This window comes from Cricetulus griseus, chromosome 3 (genome assembly GCF_003668045.3).
Source record: "Cricetulus griseus strain 17A/GY chromosome 3, alternate assembly CriGri-PICRH-1.0, whole genome shotgun sequence".
Lineage (NCBI taxonomy): Eukaryota > Metazoa > Chordata > Mammalia > Rodentia > Cricetidae > Cricetulus > Cricetulus griseus.
The window spans coordinates 66,850,735-66,870,765 of NC_048596.1; the positions used below are offsets into that span (position 1 = coordinate 66,850,735).

General features: G+C 43.9%; 1 protein-coding gene across 4 annotated transcripts in view; it reads left to right on the forward strand.

Annotated features, from left to right (window-relative positions):
• The window catches only part of Adam12 (ADAM metallopeptidase domain 12), a 315,670-nt gene that overhangs the window by 183,841 nt on the left and 111,798 nt on the right, over positions 1-20,031 (forward strand). For 2 of the 4 annotated variants that reach the window (XM_027409112.2, XM_027409111.2), the window contains exon 4: positions 11,288-11,366. The exons of the other annotated variants lie outside the window; for them this stretch is intronic. In XM_027409112.2, the coding sequence (XP_027264913.1) occupies positions 11,288-11,366 (79 nt within the window). The remainder of the gene's footprint in view (positions 1-11,287; positions 11,367-20,031) is intronic. 4 annotated transcript variants of the gene reach the window in all.

A 20,031-nucleotide genomic window follows, 5' to 3' on the forward strand; every position in this document is an offset into this window, starting at 1 on the left:
GTTGTTTTGAGACAATATCTAGGTTGTCTGAAATGCATAGCTTATTATCAATATTAGGCAGGCTTGATTTTTTCACTTACATGACTAAATTTACAGCAGCCTGTTCTGTATAGAGTACTGTTAGCTCTTTTTTTCTCTTTTTCTCCATTTTTTAATTTCTAATTTTTCCATTTTTTAATTTAAATTAGAAACAAGATTGTTTTACATGTCAATCCCAGTTCTCTCTCCCTCTCCTCCTCCCCTGCCCACCCCCCACTAACACCTTACCTATCCCATACCATTTCTGCTCCCCAGGGAGGGTGATGCCTTCCATGGCGGGGGGGGGGTCTTCAGAGTCTGTCATATCCTTTGGGATAGGGCCTAGGCCCTCCCCCATGTGTCTAGGCTGAGGGAGTATCCCTCTATGTGGAATGGGCTCCCAAAGTCCATTCCTATGCTAGGGATAAGTACTGATCTACTATAAGAGGCCCCAGAGATTTCCGAGGCCTCCTCACTGACACCCACATTCATGGGGTCTTGATCAGTCCCATGCTGGTTTTCCAGTGATCAGTCTGGGAACCAAGAGCACCCCCTTATTCAGGTCAACTGTTTCTGTGGGTTTCACCAGCCTGGTCTTGGTCCCTTTGCTCATCACTCCTCCTTCTCTGCAACTGGATTCCAGTTCAGTTCAGTGTTTAGCTGTGGGTATCTGCTTCTACTTCCATCAGCTGCTGGATGAAGGCTCTAGGATGGCATATAATTTAGTCTTCAATCTCATTATCAGAGGAGGGCATTTAAGGTAGCCTTTACACTGTTGCTTAGATTGTTAGTTGGTGTCATCCTTGTAGATCTCTGGACATTTCCTTAGTGTCTGATTTCTCTTTAAACCTATAATGGCTCCCTTTCTTATGGTATCTCTTATTTTGTTCTCCTCTATTATTCCCCCTACACAACCTTCCTGCTCCCTTATGTCATCCTCATCCCTCCTCGTCTCCCCTTCTCATTGGGAGTGCCAACTCATACAACCACTTTGGAAATCAGTATGGTGACTCCTCAGGAAAATGGGAATTAGTCTACCACAAGATCCAGCAATTCTACTCTTAGGCATATACCCAAAAGAAACATATTGATACAATAAGGACATCTGTTCAACTATGTTCATAGCAACATTATTTGTAATAGCTAGAACCTGGAAGCGACCTAGATGCCCCTCAACTGAAGAATGGATGGAGAAAATGTGTTACATTTATGCAATGAAGTACTACTCAGCAGAAAAACAACAATGGAATCTTGAAATTCAAATGGCAAATGGATAGAACTAGAATAAACCATTCTGAGTGAGGTAACCCAGTCACAAAAAGACAAACATGGATGGTATGCACTCACTCATATATGGATTTTACACATAGAGCAAAGGATTACCAGCCTACAATCCGCACCACCAGAGAAGCTAGGAAACAAGGAGGACTCTAAGAGAGACATACATGGTCCCCCGGAGAAGGGGAAAGGACAAGATCTCCTGAGCAAATTGGAAGCATGGGGGGGAGCTGCTGTTAGCTCTTTGTGACCTGACACAAATGACTGTACCTGAACGAGTGTCCTTCAGACACTTTCTGCTCCTCCTGCATCTTTCAGCTTCAATCCATAGCAATGAGTGAACACAAACTAGAAATCCTTCATAATTGCTTCCAAAGGCAATCTCACCGCATTAAGCATAAATTGTTCATTACAGGGACATGAGCAGAAAGGCCATTGTAATACTAAAGGAAATTGGAAGTATAATTTGCATAGCAATAAAAAATTGGGCTTTGAAATCAAACTGCCTGCACAGTAACAGCTGTGTGACCCTGGGCAAGTTGGTAGCCATTCTGTGCCTCTGGCTTCTCATCATACAACAAGTGCCTATAAAGGGTGTTGTAAACATGAACATGAACATGTGATGTGAACCACAGCTCAGAGGGTAGAGCATTTGCCTAGAATATCTGAGGCCTTGGGTTCAATCCCCCAGCACTGCTTAAACCAAGCAGGTGGCATATGCCTGTAGTCTCTCTGTATTTAGGAGGTAGAAAGATGTGGATCAGAAGTTCAAGATCAACCTCAACTACATAGCTAGCTCGAAGCAAGTCTGGGATACACAAGATCTTGAAAAATACATAAACTTGAAGATGCAGATAAAGAGCTCAGGCCACTGCTGCATGGTGGTGGTGGTGGTGGTGGTGGTATCGATGGTGGTTATTTTTCCTTTAAAGGAAAATTCTGAAGCCTGAGAAAAGCCACAGTTTGCCCATGTCAACACAGCACTGGAAGCAGGCAGTCTAGCTCTGACCTTATGACCCTTCCCAGAGAAATGGCCATGGGGCTTTATTTATCTGTGAAAATAGTTAATTGAATTTTCAACTTTTATATCTGTAGCCCACCCCACCACAACTGTATTACATAAACTTGATCATTCTCATACAACAAAGACAGCCCACATTCAAGACTTTCAAATAACATGTGATCATTTCAAACAACAGACAGTTGTCTAAGCGTTGAAGGCTTTCAGTGGGAGAGCATAAGATTAGAAAGAAGACACCATCATTTTTCACCTGCTTTTAACTTGTTGGCTGGACAGATAGTTGACAAATAAGTCCCAGGATGTTAATACTGATTGCTTGGTGGGACCTAAAAAACCTGGGAGACAAGTTTCTGGGCATGTTCTTGAGGAATTATCTAGATTACTTTAGCCTCCAGTCATGCCGCTAGGGATACAGGGATCTAGGTTAGGTTAATTGAACTGGAAAGACCTGTGCTGTGAGTGGCACCATTCACTGGGCTGGGGCCCAGACTGGAGAAGGAGGAGAAAGCAAGGTGAGAACCAGCATCTGCCTCCCTCTGCTTCCTGACTATGCTTGCAACTTGCCCAGTTGCCCCAAGCTCCTCCATCACACGGTCCCCACCATGATGTGTATTTTCAAACTATGAGCCAAAGCAAAGCCTTTCTCCCTGGAAACAAGGATATTTTATCACAGCAACAGGAAAGGTGACTTAAACAAGTCTTGTGACTTTAAGGAGATTTCTGCTGAGATGACACTGACACCGGTGGTATGAGAGTACCTAAAATCAAGAGATATCCATCCCATAAGACAGCAATGGCATCCTATCTCTTTATAGATGCCCACTCTTCAATCCAGAACTCAGCACATTTGTGACCTACAAATGGAGGCAGTATATTAAGAAATTATTTGGTAGAAAACTTAATTGTGCCCTACAGTTTCCAAAATGATGTATCAACAGTTTTATTTATAGTAGTTTCTAGAAACTAAATGAGAAAGATTTGGACAAAGAAAAATTATTACTGTTGTTGTTATTATTTCAGAAAAAACACAACATGTTTGGATATTTGAGCATTTAGTAAATGAAGAATAACAAAAGAAAAGGAATAAAGAACCATATTGTTCTTATAAATGTACAGTGCTAAATATTTAGAGCCCAAAAATGCTGAAATAGTAACAAAAAATAACCTGAAGTTTGTGACTAAATCAAACTGAGTGCAGAAAGGCATTCTAAGCCTCCTTATTCATATGTTCACGCCAGCATACCAGATAGTCTTCTGGGATGTGACTGACAGAGGCTTTTTCTCAGGCCTTCAGAACCAAAGGAGGACATTGCTTCTTAGGAAGACTGTGTGAGCCACCAGCTAGGAGGGCATGGTCTTCAGAACCCAACAGTAGTCCAGTCCTGTCTCCCTGAACTCTGCTATATAGCTTTGTACACATTACTCAGTATTTCTGATTGTTTCCTATTTCTTATAGGCAGGGATAAATAGTCCTTTTCCCCAAGGTTCCATCAAGAAAGCAGGTGTAACAGTAGACAGAAGGACAGTGACAACACCTATGACTGTGATAAGTCATAAGGAGGGTGCCAATGAACAATGGTGATGTTTTACTCTCCCTCCCTCAAACTCAGAACCCAGAACTTCTTCTGTTCACTGGGTAACACAAGGAACAGAAGTATTTATAAAGAGCAAGTTCCAGAAATGGTATCAAACTCGAGTTGAGGGAAGGATGGAGCTTCTCAGATTCTCCCCCTTGCTTTCATTTTCCAACTTTTGTCTGTCTGCCTGCCTGCCCCCTCCTCTCTCCATCTCCCTCCTTCCCTCCCTCCCTCCCTCTCTCTCTCCTCTCTCCCTCTCTCCTCTCTCTCCCTCTCTCTCTCTCTCTCTCTCTCTCTCTCTCTCTCTCTCTCTCTGTCTCTCTCTCTCTCTCTGTCTCTCTCTCTGTCTCTGTCTCTGTCTCTCTCTGTCTCTCTCTCTGTCTCTCTCTCTCTCTCTCTCTCTCTCTCTCTCTCTCTCTCTCTCTCTCTGTGTGTGTGTGTGTGTGTGTCACCTACACTTGTGTGCACATCTATATTAAGGCTAGGGGTGGATAGTGGATGTCTTTCACCTCCTTGGAAACAGGGACTCTCGATGAACCTAGCACTCACAGATTGGCTAGACTGATGGCCAGTAATCTGGGGGCAGAGGGGGGATCTGCCTATCTCCATCTACCTTCCACCCCCAGTGCTAGGGTTACAGATAGGTACAATTTTACCCAGATATTCCACGAGAACTGCAAATCACAGATCAGGCCCTTTGCTTGCCTGGCAGGCACTTCACCAACCAAGGCATCTCCCCAGTTCCTCTCTCTGACTCTGCACCCCATGTACTGATTTTCCAGTACACCGTCCCCTCCATGGACATCACATTAACAAGTCTGTGGTTCTGGGCAGTCTAAGGGTTTTGTTACAAACCAGAAAACATCCTCAGAAGTGCATGGTATCCAGCATAGTGTGTACTGGTCTGCTTCTTCATATCTACTCTAAATTTACTTAGCTCTAATTTAGGACTAGATAAAAATGGACAAAAGATGGCCATCCTAGTAGTCAAATGTGGACCCCTGTTTTTAATTTTGATTTTTATTGTGTGCTGTGTTGCTAAAGCTTTGGGTGCCTTGTCGCTCATTTCAGGCACCTCAGCTGTATTTTCACACTCTCACAGGAGAACACCATGGTCCACATTTCTATGTGAATGGCTGTAACTTGGGGGATAATAATCTGTGATGAACTAAATCCGTAGCAGAAAATGGGGTCATGTCAGAGGCTCCGCCTCAGTGTGAAATGGGTGTCCAGGAGAACAGAGTCACTAAAGTCTCCACACATATAATCCAATTGCAGAGAGCCTCCACAGTGCCCCTTGGTGCTGATTGGCAGGCAAGAGCTGTCTTGTGACACTTCTGTATGACTATGTCGTACAGGGTAATTAAACCCACAAGCCCTATATACACGCTTCAAAGAAATACAAGAGGGAAAGTTGCCATGTCAACTATGAATTCTTATAGCTCAAACAGGTGAGGCCTCTCTGCCATTTCTCCGCTTTCCTCATTTAAACAGTTTTGAAATTGATACCAAGGAAGAGTCAGAGTTTGTCTAAATGACCTGGAAGCTTTGGGAATTATTATCATCATCATCATCATCATCATCATCATCATCATCATCATCTGTTGTTGTTTATTCTGATTACATGTGAGTCTGCTTGCAGGTATATGCACGTGAGCATAGGCGCCCTTAGAGATTGGAGGTGTCAGATTCCCTGGGGCTGGAGTTGCAGGTGGTTATAAAATGCCTGACATGGGGGCTGGGAACTGAACTCAGGTCCTCTGGAAGAGAAGTTGGTACCCTTAACTACTACTGGGGCATCTCTCCAGCCCCATGCTTTTAGAATTCTTAAAACAATGAGGTCCTGCATATGACTGTCCCCATGCCATACCCCCATCTAGGATTTAAAACCATTTAAGCCCCAATCCAATTTTTGGTCTAATCAGTTTGGAGTAGCTTTTCAGTAACGATGTTTGTCATCTGTGTTCCATCCTCAACGTGTGAGACTCTGGGTTAGTCTGGGAGGGGTATCAGTTTGGCTCTCTTCCAGCTCGGTGTCGGAGAAAACAAGCAAACAGAAAAATAACATAGACAAGGTATAGTCCTAGAGCCAAATCCTGGCAGAACACAGGAGAAAAGTTCACTCAAGGGTGGGGGTAAGAGGGGACTCCCAGGGACCAAAATGAATAGGCACAGCACAGGTCCTTTAATGGAATTCATCTCACTCAAACTACATAACTAAATTGCATAATGGTAAATGCAGGGATGTGTAATTTCAATATTGATCCAAAAAAATCCATTTGGAGGTCATCTGTGTTTCAGTTCAATATTGAAACATTTTCAGAAATGCATATTTTATAAGAACTTTACTTACATCATAACATTTTACTGGAAAGTCTAAATGGCCACTTTCGGCCATGTGTGTCCAAAGGTTTTGAAATCCGGTAATAGTGTCCAGACGGAAAGGGTAGGATTCTGCTTGTCGCCCACCACACTGCATGATGTCTCCACCCCAAGCCACATACACAGATAGCTGCTAAAGGGACACAGTCAAGGAAAGGTCCCTCAGCATCCCATACTCAGTGTTTATGAACTGAACTCACAAGCTCCTGTCCCATCCCAGGTGGCCTCCTGACACCCCCCCACGACAGCCATTGTCAGCACCTGCTGTTGCACTGGCCTCTCCTAAGTGTGACTCCTGGATATTATGGTGCTGGCCAGTCCTTTGTACATGCACAATGGCCTCTTCTGTAGCCTTCCTGTTTCCTTCCTTCCCCTTAAAATTTTTTTCACATCACTGTCAGAGTAGAGAAGTGTCCCAAAGCTGCCATCAGCTCAGGTCATCACCATGTGTCATGGCTTCTGTTTGTAGGGAACAAAAACAATAACATGTAGCAGTCTGTAAGACCCACTCCAAGCAGGACACACACACACACACACACACACACACACACACACACACACACACACACATTCACACACACACTCACCCCCCCCACACACACACACATCTGAATAGTAGCTACATGTTCTATCACATTCACTAAGCCCAGACTCACAGCCTGTTGTCTCTTCATTCTGGGCCTTTCAGTATGTGGCCACTCTCGGCTGGAATGTCTTCGGCATCTTCTTTTCTCCACATTTGTTCAAATGTAACTAGTTCTTTCCCATCACCTTTCCCAGTCCTCCTGGGTACCACTTCCGGGAATAACTGCAGGCTTGGAAGCAGTTCTCTGACCCCAGGCAGAGCTCTAGGTGTGTCTCCAACAGCTGTGGCCAATCCGATCTATTTTCCCCAGATGGGGAAGGTCATGCTCTGCCTTACCTCCAGGCTCCAGCACAATAATTAGCGGCTGAATGAGAGTGTTATGTAGGTATCACTAATAACAGCAAAGCAAATGGGAACCAGCAACATCAGCTCCTGGCACAGTTAAGATGCTTTTCATTGTCTGGTGTCGAGGGGAAGAGAACGCCTTGTTAGGTCAACTAATCTAATAAGCAGAGGAAAGGAATGTTCTCATGAAATTATGTATCCACCTTCTGCTCCCATTTGCTGATGGAGAGCCATCTAATTTGATTTTCGCTTTGGGTAAAAATACAAGATTGTTGCTGTCATATTTCCAATACACCCATTGTCCATCTGCCCCTCTCTGTTTTCTCCAGAGGCCTTTGACTTCCAGCCACTTTAAAATTGAATATACATCTTAGAACACTCTGATCTAGCACCTGCTTGATTTCATCAAATGCACTGAGGAGGGAGGTGGGATGTGAGTCACCCAGGAGGCAGGGGAGAAGAGCTGAGGGAAGGAGCTGCTGTGCTGTTCTCGGATTGACTCTTGGCATCTGTGCATTTATTTATCCCTTATTCTACTCTGTACACATTTCTCCACTGTTTCGAACGGTACCTGTCACATGTGCTCAGCAGATAAAACCTGACTAGCATGGAATGACTGGAGGCACCCCAAGGCACAAAAGCACTAACCATGGGGATCAGTTAAGAGCATTTGTTGTTCTTGCAGAAGACCAGGGTTCAGTTCCTAGCACCCACAGGTTGTCTTACAACCATCCACTGCTCCAACTCCAGGGAATTTGATGGCATCTTCTAACATCTGCAGGCATGTAACACAATAAATAAAAGACCCAGAGACAGATATTGGAGTTCAAGCTTCAAGTTGAAGATCAGAAAAGCAAAGCAGCCAGTGATAACTTCACTGCTCCTCAGATTCACTCAGACTGCTATGCTCTCCTCAAAGTGGCTAGAGACTGTATGCCGCCTATCCTCAATGTGGCTGGAGAATGAATGCCACCTCTGAGACCCTGTTCCTATCTTAAATACCTTTTATGAGCTCTGGAATTAAAGGCGTGTGATCCCAACTGCTGAGATCATCTTTGTGTGAGCTGTTTCTCTTCAGGACTGGATCGATTTCATGTAGTTCAGTGTGGCCTTGAACCAGTAGAGATCTTTTAGTTCAGGCAGGTGTGTGCCTGGCTTCTAGGGCTTCTGGATGACTTTGCTTTCTGAATCCTCAGGCAAACTTTAATAAATAATAAATAATATATCACTACACACAGGCACACATGTGGCGCACAGACACACATGTAAGAAAACCACTGATACACATAAAAGAAAAGATAAAGTACAGACTTGGGTGTGACTTTACACAGGTCACCTAAACTCCCTTTGTAGTTTTTTGTTTTGTTGTTTTGTAAATTGATATTAAAAGCAGCGTCTAGAGCTAAAGATGAGTTTGGTGACACATTTGTTCTCTCAGAGACTGAACCAGGATCTGGAGTTCAAAGCCAGGGTGGACCTCTCCCAAGAGATAGAGAACAAAGAAATGAACAAAAATAATAGCAGATACCCCTACAGTTGGCTACTATAGAGGTTTAAATGAGATAACACAGGCAAAGTGGATACCTGACTCGAAGAAAGGGCTCAACAGATGGAGACCTCTACAGAAAACCACAACCAATCAAAATGCAGAGTTGTGGAGCCCAGTCCAATCCAATGGATGCATCTTCAAAATACTCCCAGACCTAAGGCTTAGGCAACTTTGTGAAAGAGGTGGCAGAAGGACTGTAAGATCCAGAGAGGATCAGGGAGTTTGCTGTAAGATTGTGTCTCCTAGCAATGTCAGAAGCTACACCCATGAAGTCTCAACAACATGACTGCTCAACATGAACTGGACAAGGAAGACACCAGTAAACACACCAAAGTGGAGGCAAGAAGAGAAAAGAGAAATGTGACCTCAATGCTACACAAAGAACTGTGACTGAGGAAAGCTGGAAGCAGAAGAGGTGGTCCTCCCCAGGGAAGAGCACAACAAATGGCTGTCCAGTGCCAAACAACCAGCCCTGAAAACATACATAAAGTAACATTATATGGAATGAACAGGTCATATTTAGGAGGTGTGTGTGTGTGTGTGTGTGTGTGTGTGTGTGTGTGTGTAATAACAATGAAAAACAGAGACCATGAATTTGAAGGAGAGTGGGTTGGGCATATAAGAAGGTTTGGGGGAAGAAAAGGGAAATGTTATAATTAAACTATAATCTCAAAAAAAATCAAAAAGGAAATGCTTGGCAGAATTTTACTAGGTTGGGAAGAAGGCTGTGTGCTGTGTGGGCGGTCTGCACCATTGAGAACACAATGGTGAATGAGCAACCCCTATGGCTTACATTCTTGAGAGCAAAGAGAGGCAAAGTGTAAACAGATAAAATAAACCAAAGAGGAATGCTATACAGAAAACTAAAGGGCTCTGCCATGGGTAACGGTGAAGGGGCTGCTTCAGATTCCACATCAGAGGACGGGGCCCCTGGGAAGACAGCATTTACACTAAGAAGGGTGAAAAGAAGTCGGTCACATGACATACATGCAAAGAACACTCCAGACACAGGATATGGTAAATACAAAAACCCTTGGTGGAATGTTCTAGAACCATCCAGGGACTAGTGTTGGCCAGAGGAAGTGTGAACCAGCGGAGAAATTACTCCTGGTAGAAAGCAGAGTGGAGTCAGGAGTGCTGTAACTGCCCAGGCCACCCACACCAGGGTCTGCTCAGAGACACATAACAGGAAGAAGCAGGCAGTGACACGTCAGAAATCTCTAGAGCCGCAGGTATGAATACGGCTGTACTCTCTCTGATCTGAAAGACACTTCAAAGACAATTAAAACTTCCAAACGCCTCTCATGAAGGCTTCATTGTCCCCCATTCCACCTACCCAACTGGTTCCCTTCCTGCTCCCATTTACTCTGCTCTGGATATTTCCGCAAGCCTACAAGGCCCCTGAGAATTGGCCTGCCTAGGACACCTGTGCAGCTGCAAAGAGAAGAGAACTTTGGGTGTGGGCTATTGAGACCCCACTGTCACCAGGGAAGTCCTCTCAAATGTTTCGTTCAATATTCTGGAGGTGAACAAAGCGCTGGGATCTCAGGAGAACCCATGTGTGGCTGTCAACTCTCTGTGGAATGTATTTTGCTGTATCCATGTAAAACACTCATGGATAAGTACATCATAGCTCAGACCCACTGCAATGGCCAAGCTGACCTAAAGCATGTTTCTGGAAATCCATGTAAAACAAGGAAATTGCTCTCCATTCTGAACTTGTCTGGAAGAATATTAAGACAATAAGAGTTTGAAAAGAAAGTCCGATCCTCTATTAATTACCCAGAATTCTATCTCCTTAAATTGATAATCTCAGGCTGCAAAATCATTTAAAACTACCTAGCCTGAGCTCTGCCCTCAGTGAAGACCTGGCGATTGTTGTAGTTTTAGTTGGGACACGAGGGGCTTTCTTGAATTTAGCTTATCTTGGAAATTCAGGATTTCAGTATGTCCAAATCATTTTTTCACACTTTCAACATTTCATCATTGTTTTAACCTCTCCTGTGACATTTCTGTATTGATAGCTAGGTTCTCTCACCTGTAAGGAAACCGACTATGGATCCAAAACTGTTTTCCTAGTAGGGACTTTGCCACTGATTCTACTTTGTGGAGCAATGCGGCATCTGGGCGTGGGTTTCCCCAACTTGGAAATTGTCTGTACAATTGTATTAAAGTGTGGGGTGCAATGGGGGGGGGTGGATAATGGTGTGGAGAGAGTATGGTATGTGTGGGCTTATGTTGTGTGTGAGGGGGTGCGTCCATGTACATGGTAAATGCTAAACTGTGCACCTGAGAGGAATGAGATCAGAGGAGTGAAGGGGACTCCTCAGGTACCATATAGGCAACTCTTCAAAACATGTGTTGCAGACTGTCCCCTACTTGGGTCCCCTCCATAATCTCCCTGGAAACCTGAAGAGGTGAAGCCGATTGGGAGTGTCACTGAGTTGTTTCATTCCTACCCCTGGGATGATCATAACAACATATCCATGCAGTGCCACACTCATCTTTTTATGTCACTTCTGTTTCCACAGGGGGCTCATTGCCAGTGGCTTCATGGAGACCCATTATCTGCAAGATGGTACTGATGTCTCCCTCACTCGAAATTACACGGTAATTCCTGCATGCTGGGGCCAACAGAACTCTGTACATGGAATCTGTGCTGATACTTTGTAGCTGGTTTTCTTTCTTTTTTTCTGAGCTAATCACATCTCCAGATTCTTTAATTTAGGCACCAAGAATCCCTGGAGAAGCCAAGCTCACACCTCAAATTCCAGTTCTCAGAAAGCTGAGGCAGGAGGATCACTGAGGTTAGAGTATAGTGTAGGATATAGAGTGAATTCCAGGACAGCCTGGGCTACAAAAGGAGACCTTCTCCCAAACAAAAACAAAAACAGATTTCTTAGAAAGCTTTTTAGCCAGATGTGATGACAGTGAACTTTTAATCCCAGCACTTTGGTAGACAGATGCACATGAATCTCTGTGAGTTCAAGACCAGCCTGGTCCATATATCCAGGGCTGCATATTTGAGTCTCTGCTTAAATGAGAAGAGAAGGAGAAAGAAAGGAAAGAAGAGGGGAAGGGGAGGAGGGAGAGGATGAGAAGAGGAAAATGAAGAGGAGGACAATGAAGAGGTTGCTTTTATTAATCGGAAAGCTTGACCAAGCTTGTGCCACTGAGTCTTGCTGTGTTACACTTTGCAACAATATAAAGAAATGTAAAGAAAAAGTGACTGTGCTGAACCCACATCAAACCAGTGTGTAATGAGTTCCTCTAGTGAGTTACCCCAATATGAGATTTGTCCCCTCCTCATCAGCTTTTCTACTATGGAACTTTTAACATATTTAGAGTGTTATGTGGGGGTGGGGGTGGCATGGGGTGGTCAGAGGAAGAATTATGGTAATCAGCTCTATTTTATCATTTGGGACCTGGGACTTGAACTCATGTCATCAAACTTGGCAGAAAGTACCTTTGCCCAATGAGCCATCTCAGGAGACTGATATTTGAGCTTTTATGTGTAGCTTTGACCCATGTTTATTTGTTTTCCCCTTTGGCACACATTGTGCATCTGTGTGCTGTGCACAAACAGCTGTGTGTGTGGATTCCATGAGACTCCAAAAGCAGAGGACAAAGTCAATGCCCTATGGGGGAAGAATAGGTTCCCTGGTATAAAGAACTATGTACAAGTGAATTTGTTTTAAAAAGCAAACCAGTGGAGTAGCCCTTTTCCCTAGGACCCTTTCATTCTCTGTGTTAGGCCCCTAGCATTGTCCTCATACCACTTAGGAGTGGACACTTCATGATATGGGAACAGAATTCCCCCAGAACTCCCCCAACCCTGAGAAAACACAGAAATACAAAACAAAATATAAGCACATCCAAGGTTTTTGTGAAAATTTCAAGGTTAAAAATGATTCATAAAGACCAGTCCAAGGGTCATTAGCTGGGTGTAGTGGTTCACACCTAAAATCCAAGCAACTTGGAACACAAGAGAATGACAGCAAGTCTAAGGCCAGTCTGGGCTATATAGTGAGTTCTAGACTAGCCCAGGCTATAGTGAGACCCTCTCTAAAATTAGCAAAATGATATGTGGGGCTAGGGATAGTTAGAGCTTTGGCTACTAAGTTTGGGTCATGTGACCCCAAAGACTACTCAGGACTCAGAGTAGGGAGCAGGAGAGAGAGGATGAGTGAATATAAATGAGAATGGGAATGAATATAAAAGCCAGATGCTAGAGGCAGAGAAGAGAGATTTGGATGTATGTTATTAGAAACTCCTAAGAGTTGGCATCCCTAAGAAACAGAAAAGAATTGTCTGCCACATGTCATGAACTGAAAAATCTCTCTCTGTTGTCTGTGTGTCTGTGTGTCTGTGTGTCTGTGTGTCTGTGTGTCTGTCTGTCTCTCTCTCTCTCTCTCTCTCTCTCTCTCTCTCTCTCTCACACACACACACACACACACACATTCATGAAAGAAAGAAAAGAAAGATTGGAACCCACACAACTTTTCACATGTGTTATGTGTTGGAGATGTGTTAGCCCATGCCCAGACTCTGAATGTCATCCTAAGGCTTGAGTTCCCAGTCAAGGCACCGGCCTCAAAGCTATCCCCAAACCAGGGAAGTCTGCCGGAGCCCCTGCTAAAGTGTTCCATGGGGAAGCTTCTACAGCCCACATGTATGAGATGAGCATGCAAAGAGAAAAGAGTGTAATAAAAATACTAAAGATGTTCCTCAAGGCAAGAATCACAAGCCAGACAATGAACAAAGACACTGTGGAGGAGCACCCCTGGACAGAAGGAGAGAAAAAAATTAGCCCTTCCTAAAACAGAGAGGGAAGAAAAGCTAGAGGAGAAAAAAATTAAAGAACAAAGTAGATGTAATGGAAATTCTAGTGAAATCCATTTGTCAATTTAAGGAAGAAGCAGTGATCAGAGTGTAATGGTAGGGTTCCCAGGTTGAAGAAAGATATGAATCTTGACAAAAATCCACCAGTCCCGGGAGAAAGAACAGAAATATTCCAGGGTGACTTACAGAGAAGCTTCAGAATGTCAAAGAGGATATCTTAAAACTAGACAAAGGAGTTTGTAGCAAATGAACACAACTGAAGCAACAACAGATTTCTCATCAGCAACAAGGGAGTTGAAACTGCAGGGAGAGTAACTGCCACCCCAACTCCACGCTGAAATGGCTTTACAAAGCTAAGAAGGCAACAGCCATGCTTACACAGCAATACAAGAACGTATTGCTCCCACAGCCTAACAAAAGCTCCCCAGGCACAGAAGAGTTCATCAAGAAGGAAAGTGAACACAAGGGTAAGGCATCAGAGACAACAGCAAGCAAAACAATTGCACCAAGTAAATCTACATAAAATAACAGCTGTAACAGAAGTGACTATGTTTGGATGTTCTCAAACAAGACAGAGAAATAGACTTGAAATGATTTAAGAGTTTGTCTTGCACTAAAACTAATAAATGTGCAAATTAACTTTGGTAAGTAAAATATGAGGCACCTGACCATTTTCAGAATCAACATCTAAAGACCAGAAAAACAGAGCTCATGCTTCCAAATAAGAGGCTGTGTGTGGAAATCTTGTTTCAACCCAATACCGGCAGGGTAAAGGGAAAGGGTTGAAAGAGAAAGAGGGTAGCAATAAAACAGAAAGGAATAAGATCAAAATAAGATAAAACATGAATCTCACTGTATGTAAATAAGTTGAATAACTTGTCAAGACCCATACACCCATATAGAAAGGAAAGAAATAAAGCAAAAATGGGCAGATAAAACTGAATCAATAAGTAAAGCTGTTGTAGTTGTACTGACATCAGATAAGCTAGTGAAATAGGAAGAGAGGGTGAAGGAAGAGAGAGAGTTGTGTATTAGTGACCAAGCAGTCATTATATAATGATAAAAGGAACTCATCAAATGAGTGGTACAAACTGTGGGATAGCTCCATTGAGGTTAAGGTTGAAACAGCTCGAATGGGTGGGAATGTTTCAGATAGTCCTGGTTGCTCCCATAGAACCTTAGATGGCCTCTTGTTTTTAGCAGTTATGACTCAGCTGATCAATACAGTGTCTCCATCCACAAGTCACTCATCCTCCCATTTGTTGGCTTGGGGTTGAATACTGTTGAATAAAATATGTCAGTCGGCACATAAGCCCTGCCAGTTACTATATTAGGTTAACTGGCAGAATTAGATTAAAACATGCTAGCAAGCTTTATTTACCAGTTTTACTCCCACAAATTAGACTAAAAAGTTGGAGCATTTAAAAATAAAAACACATACAAATGAGACTTGAGATGTATTTGTTTCAATAAAGGGTATGTACAAAAACTATTTAACATTAGCTTTTGAAAGCTGGTTCAGTAAGAAGGAGATATTTGATATGTCTTCAAAGATGGGTACAGGCCAGCAGGGATGTGTGAATGTTTTAGTAACGAAGAGTTGTGGACTTGGGCATTGAAAGTTTGGGAGTCACAGAAGATGCATATATGGTCCAGGCCTGTGCCTTCCAAAGGGACTTGGAGATGAAATGAGAAATACTGGTAGATGGAAAACAAGACCTGCTCAGGGGAGGGGATTGCCACTGATGGAGGTTTTGCTGGTAGACACTGGTGTGTAATGGAGAAAGGGACAGATAATGGGGGAGCCAAAGAATATTTGGTAAGGGGAATTCTGTCCAATGGGGCTTTACTTCTCACATGGTCACTGACAGTCAATGGGGTCCTTCTTGCCACCACTAGGAGCAGTTGCTGGTTAGAAGGAAGAGGCAAAGAGAGCAACAAGCCCCAAGTTTATCTACGTTGTACCTGAATGGGGCAGTAGGCAAAGGAGTCTTATTTAAGATATATTTCAGACATACCCCTGAGCTATTTCCACAATATAAACTGTTATCCCAAAAGAGAAACAGCAAAGGAAGAGCCTAGAAGGGCTGGTCCTCCAGCTTCACAATGATGAAGGATGCTCTTCCAACATGTATTGATCTAGGATATGTAGGGTACAAGTCCAGTTATGGCTTTATGCTCGGTTTCCATCTCCCTTACTACTACTCTCCCACACAAACATGCTAGGAAGGAAGACTAGGTAAGAGTAAGAAAAATGTACAAATTTGGGACCATGTACTAGAGGGTCCAACAGCTGCCAGTTTTGGTTTGGACTTGGATGACAAAGCTAAAGGCTACAAATCCAGACCTAGAAAACACCTGGGGTGGAAGTTTCCAGAACTTCAATAGTCATCACCTCCATGGGGTTCTGTGCTTCTCTACATTTCTATTGGTGTTTGCTCCTTTCCTTCTGACTTTCCCAGGAGGTGATGGGGGTGGAAAGGTCCTTCCCCAGCAGGAGTCCAAAGGCTAGAAAGGGTTGAGGGCATAGAAATTACTAGATGTTTCACTTCTGCCCAGACCAGTGTCCCTCTGTAACAGCCCAAAGGTCTTTTTCAAACATTGATACTGCAGTTCAATCTCCAGCTGACTGGGTAAATCTATCTTTAGTAGGCAAAGCAACTAAAACTGGGTTACCCACCTCTCTCAGGCCCCCAGAAACAAACATTCATTTTCCTAATTAGAAAAGAGCTATCTCACTTTTCACCCAGTTGGTCACTTTCCCCGGTTACTGTATGTACTCATTACATTTCTCAATACCGTGACCAAATATCTGACAAAGAATAAGGAAGGATGGATTTGTTTGCAGATATGGTCCACCATGGTCCAAAGACAACAGCACCAGGAATGTAATGGGAACATATGATGAAAACCCCTTACCTCACTACATCTTCACAGAACAGGAAGCAGGAGAGATCATTCGGAAGTGGGTATTAAGAAATAAAAGGAGCTTGGGATAAAGATATCCTTTATTAGAAAGACACCAGCCAAACACAAGCCAGAGCGTGCCAGGGGCAACAAGGCAGGCAGGCCAGAGAGAAGGGGCTCCCATGTGCCTTGCAGCCCCTTAAAACCCTATCACAAGTCGTCCTGACCTCACCTTGACTACACCCTGACAGGCGTGGTCAGGCACACCTGTAGTCAGCTTCTAGCAGGCGTGGCTTACACTGTCCCCTACAAGTAGGACCTGGTGATAGCCTCTAAGATCCACCCCCTAGGGACTCACTTCCTCCAGCTAGGCCCCGCCTACTAAAGGTTCCACAGCCTTCCCGAAAAAGCATCACCATCACTCTGATCATGCCAGCCAAAGCACTGGCCATGGTATGGCAAAGATATAGAGCCAAAGAGCTGGTTCCCTGTATAGAGCCCCAGTCTGGCCCTGGGCTTTGTATGGTTATTGGTGAGGAGTCAGATTCAGCCTTGGAAGTTTGATTCTTGTTGACTCAGACAGGAAAACAAAGGGAAATTCGCTGACTCGCCTCCTTGCCCTTTATAATCAGCCCTCAATGGGTCAGCCTGAATTTAAACTTCTATGTGGAGTGAGAACCACTTGGCTGGGGTACATTTGTTGTTTTTAATATAACAACAATTAGGGTAAGCTGACTGACTCAGAGCAGTGGCTGATTTAACTCTGGAATCAATCTCCCATGTCTCCTCTCCATGATGAAGTATTTGACTTTGTTCTTTGCTGGCTACATCTAAGGAAGAATTATCTTTTATACTGTCACTTCTAATAAGGCCTGTGGGTGACCATAGGCATGCTGTGTGGGCTATTCACATTCCCTTGGAAGCCCTGGGGAGACTGGAGTAGCCAGCCAGGGTTCCCAGTGCCTGCCGTGTTTGGTAGAAATACGTGTCTGTTGCACACATGTTGACTGGACAACTACTAGAGCCATGCACTGTGCCCACCACTGAGAATACAGCAGGGATTAAATACAGGTGAGGATATCCACCAGAAAGAAATGAGGAGACTAGCATGGATCCAGCAACCATTTCTGTGCTGAGTGTACTGAAGGAAAGTCCAAGAGGGCCTGATGTGCTCTGAGGAGTCAAGGAAGGCTGCGTAGAGGAAAGAACATGTGGATCAAAACTGGAAGCTGGGGGAGGCATATACACAGGATTAGGAGGAGAACATTCTAGAGTACTGCCACAGAGTTTTCCCAGGGATGAGATGTACCCAAAAGGTGACAAAGGTCAGAGTGACTTGGAGATCTACGTTGTGATAGAATAATGTTGGAAGCCATTGAAAGGTCCCTTTAAGTTTGTCATGGGCATGCTGGGGGCTCTGAGGACATGGGAGAGGCTATGGCTGGACAAGGCAATTGGTTCTTCTGGACAAGTTGAAAGTCAGGTTGACAGTTTCTGCTGTAAAGGCCAGGTATACAGAGATAGAGAGAAGGCAAGAAGTTTCAACATTCATAATAGGCCTCCTCAAAAAGATTCCATGTGTCAAATGTGTTCTCAATGGGGGAAAAACTGTAGAAGTCTTTGATGAGAAACATCAGGTGGGGCCAGCCAATGTTAGCTTAGGCTGGACCATCAAGGAAGTGATGGAATGCAATATTTTGATCAAAAGTAGTGTCTGGGGGGCATTCTATCCATTTCCATGGCAACTGTTTCCTGTGAAACCAAAGTGGAGTCTTCAACATTTGGTTTGGATTAGTATATTGGGCCAATGAGGCATAGGGAATCATCCACAATCCACTGTAGCTAGAGGGCATTTGAGGAGGAAGGATGATGCTTCAGGAGAGAGGAAGGTCAGAGTTTCCATAGGTCCTACATGCACCAGAATGAGCAAACACATCATCATTACATTATAGAGACAGGTAGGTATATGTCATCTTCCACATCCTACACTCCACACATGGCTATCTTCCAACAGTTCATTTGCTCTTATCTCTGGCAGCTGTTCTGTTCTCTCCCCAATGGAAGTCTTTAGCACTAACTCATCCCCCAGTCTCATAACAAAGTGCAACCCCAGAAATGAAGATTACAGAGAAGGCAGAAGTATTTGTAGAAGACTCCCAAGTGTGTGACTGTGAGGCCCATCCTAGCCTAGCTTAATGAGATCTCAGCATGCTGGTGATATTGCAGAATAGAAGGGGACACAGCCCCTTCCCAAGGAAGCATACAGGCTGACCACAAGTGACAAAATATGCCTAGGACAAGGACATTTTATGCTAACCAATGGAATTACCAAGGCCATTGGTACTCCTACTCTGGTGGTATCAGCATTAGTGGGAACTCTTGGAGATGGGCCTTCAGATGCAGTAGCTGTGGCCTTATGAGAGCCATGGTGTCACTATGACTGGGTCCAATTTCAGCTTGGCTGGAATGCTTCACCAGACATGCAGTTTGGGAGTGAAGCAGCAGACGTCAAGCCTACACATAGTCAGACCTTTGGAAATGTCAGCCATCCACCATGGTGACAGTCACTTACAACAATCCTTTGTCATGCTGTGTCCTGGGTCACTTCTGAAATCTTTCTTAGATCTTATGGCAGTTTGAAAGAAAATGACCCACAAAGGGAGTGGCACTATTAGGAGGTATGGTTATGGGGGGATGTCCTTCTGTACCCTATGAATATATATTTCTCTTATTGATTGATGAATAAAGCAATTTTGGCCAATAGACAGGCAGGATGTAGCCAGGCAGGAAGTATAGGCAGGATTACCAGACCAGGGGAATTCTGGGAACAGAAACACAGAGAGTGAGTCATGGGAGAGACACCATGAAGCTGTGGAGGAAGAAAGAGGCCCAAGCATCGGTGGTAAGCCAAAACCACATGGAGATACACAGATTAATTGTTATGGGTTAATAATTAAGAGAGAGCTAGCCAATAAGAAGCCTGAATCATTAATTATTTTATAATTAATATAAGCCTCTGTGTATTTATTTGAGACTAAACGGCTATAGGGCCAGGTGGGACAGAAACTTCTGTCTACAGTGTGGCCTCATTGGAATAGGTGTGGTCTTGTTGGAGGTAGTGTGCCACTGCGAAGGTAGGCTTTGAGGTCTCATAGATGCTCAAGCCATGCCCAGTGAGTCAGACTACTTCCTGATGCTTGTCAATCATGGCGTAGGGCTCTCAGCTCTAGCACTATGTCTGCCTGCACTCTGTTATACTTCCTACCGTGATGGTAAAGGACTAAACTTCTGAAACTGTAAGCCAGTCCATTAAATGTTTTTCCTGTATAAGAGTTGCTGTGATCATGGTGTCTCTTCACAGCAATAGAAACCCTAACTGAGACAGATCTTGTGGGTAGATGAGAGAATGGGCGGCAGCTGGAGTAGGTATATGAACACTTCAGGAAATGAACTCTTGAGGCTTGTGAGTGTCCATCTAAAGCAGCTGGCCCTGAATGTCTTCTAACTCTGCCTACCCCATTCCCTC